General features: G+C 44.5%; 3 pseudogenes across 3 annotated transcripts in view; 2 read left to right on the top strand and 1 right to left on the bottom strand.

Moving 5' to 3' along the window:
- TEOVI_000761100:pseudogene overlaps window positions 1-209 on the top strand; it is a 757-nt pseudogene extending 548 nt beyond the window's left edge. Inside the window, 2 exon segments of the mRNA in view lie at window positions 1-7; window positions 9-209. The exon segment at window positions 1-7 is cut by the window's left edge and continues 548 nt beyond it. Of these exon segments, the coding sequence occupies window positions 1-7; window positions 9-209 (208 nt within the window).
- A 575-nt stretch (window positions 210-784) lies between these two features.
- TEOVI_000761000:pseudogene lies at window positions 785-1,789 on the top strand (annotated as a pseudogene). Its single transcript has one exon. A coding segment is annotated over exon 1 (1,005 nt).
- A 249-nt stretch (window positions 1,790-2,038) lies between these two features.
- Window positions 2,039-2,218, bottom strand: part of TEOVI_000760900:pseudogene — a 340-nt pseudogene continuing 160 nt past the window's right edge. The window contains exon 2 of the mRNA in view: window positions 2,039-2,218. This exon is cut by the window's right edge and continues 12 nt beyond it. Coding sequence covers window positions 2,039-2,218 — 180 coding nt within the window.

The raw sequence follows: 2,218 nt of genomic DNA, 5'->3' as shown, positions 1-2,218 counted from the left end.
GAGAAGGAGAAAATGGAAATGGAAATGGAAAGGGAAAGGGAAAAGATGGAGAAGAGACTCAAGTTGGTAAAAAAGGAACCACAAATGCATCAAATGAGGCACCCGGTCCCACGGAGTCACCGCGACCTGCACCGGTCACCAACACATGCCACTTTTCTTCAAATGCTGGTAAAGCAATGTTTCTCATCCCTTTTTTTCTTTTAGCGTAAACAACTATTTTATTCTTATTCGAATTTGCTATTTTATTTTGTGTATACCATAGTGTATATATGTGTATGCGTATATGTATGCATCCGCTTCTCCGGTGGAATACAAAAGCGCATATCCTCAAACGTTATTTTAAATAAATATATTTCCATTACAATTTATAGCGTAATATACGTACACGCTGCCCTGGAGGCGGCTATAATTTCTTTTTGTGGTTTATATATACTAAACGGGTGATGTTTTTTTTTTTGTTGTTGTGGTTCCATATTGCGGTGGAGGCATGTTTGTCACTTATCTCATATTCTCCTCCAATGAATCGAGACTGTATGGATATTGCTTATTTATGCCTTTTTGTTTTGTTGTAAAATCTTTTTCTGTATTCTTTTTTTCTTTTCATTTTTCTGAGAAAGGTTGGTTTATGTTAAAGGGGCCCTGGGTTGGGGGAGATGCGAGAAAAAGATTATATGTCATGGCGGCGGTAATGCTGTTGATTGTGTTAATGTTTATGGGGGTAATGGATTTCAGGAAGAGGGAGGCCAAGCGGTGGGTGAAAAATAGTAGTTTAAATGACCATTCGCCAGGAGTGTATTATGTTGTGGTGCAAACGAAACCTTCCCCAGGGTGGTGTCGAATGCTTCTGAGCTCTGTTCTTACAAATGTGAGAGTTGCGACGGTGGGCGCAGGTGCGGTTTATGTGCATGCATGGAGGTGGGCGTGGATTCGAAAGTATATGTTGTGGAAGAGGATGCAGGATAATGATGTGATGGTGATATTTGACGGCGGCGATACGTTCTTCTCAGAAGCAGCGAGAAGAGAAGAAGCAATCGAGTATTTTATGAACACAACACCGAGCACGCGAGAGTTGTTTAGCGAGGAAGACACTCTTCATGGGAAAGTGGCACCACCGTTATTATTCGCCGCTGAAAAGAATTGCCATGCCCCACAAACGTATATCATGACGGGTGTAGACACTCGGAAGGTTAAACCGAGGGATATGTGTATGAACCTCTATGAGGGAGCACTCGCGGTTTCCACTAAAGAGGGAACGCAAGCTCTTTTGAGGGAAACTCCCTCGGGGGAATCACACCTTAATGGAGGAGGGATGATAGCCAGAGTGTGGGCACTAAAGGAAGCTTTGGAGGTTTTCTTCGCTCTGAAACGACGGAGTTTCAAGTGGTGGTGCGACCAGAGCATGTGGACAATGGTGTTTATATGGAGTGTTACCAGGCCAAAACATGCGAATCGAAAGTTGTTGCTTCGAAGGGGAATAATGTCTCTCGATTACGAGACACGATATTTTCACTATCCGTCCGGGGTGCCGGTTAAAAATGGCATGATCTTGCACTTCCCAGGCCCACCCGCCGCTCGAAGCGAAAAGATGCTCCAATTCATCAACGAGACGAGTTGGTATAGGGCACTACGGGACTCTTCCACCCAACGGGAAGCGTACAAATACTTGTTGGAACGTTATACTACTGAAATCCACACCGTGTGGGGCTCTCGTAAGTACGTAAAATTTAGTACTGTCTGCAACGTTTCAAACGCCGCGAACCCCCGGTGGCTTATTGGACCTCTGAATAAAAAGTAGACCCAACAACATCATACCACATTCTCTGACACTCCGAATTGGTGTGTGGTATGTTTACTTGTTGTGATGATATCATGGGTGAATGACTCATAATTTCCCCATCGAGATATACCGCCAAAGGGATGAAAACTAGCTGAAGCGGTGTCTGTAATGGGCTTGTGTAGAGATATTATGTGAGGGTATTATTGGTAGCGCTAATATTCACGATGGAAAAGAAGGAAAGACAGGGATAATAACATTCCATCACCGCCTTCTTTTTTGGAGGTGGTGGGGTTCTGAGGATGTACCGCATCGTTGTGGAGGCGAAGAGTGCGGATAGTTGGTGCGTAGTGAAGGTGAACTCGACGTGATGTTTTCCATTCTGCACTTCACCGGCCAACGAAAAGACCGGAAAGGGAGGGGAGCGATTTCTGCCACCAATTT

The sequence above is a fragment of the Trypanosoma equiperdum genome (assembly GCF_001457755.1).
Source record: "Trypanosoma equiperdum strain OVI genome assembly, contig: ctg_1341, whole genome shotgun sequence".
NCBI lineage: Eukaryota > Euglenozoa > Kinetoplastea > Trypanosomatida > Trypanosomatidae > Trypanosoma > Trypanosoma equiperdum.
This window is presented reverse-complemented; position numbering and strand designations above follow the sequence as displayed.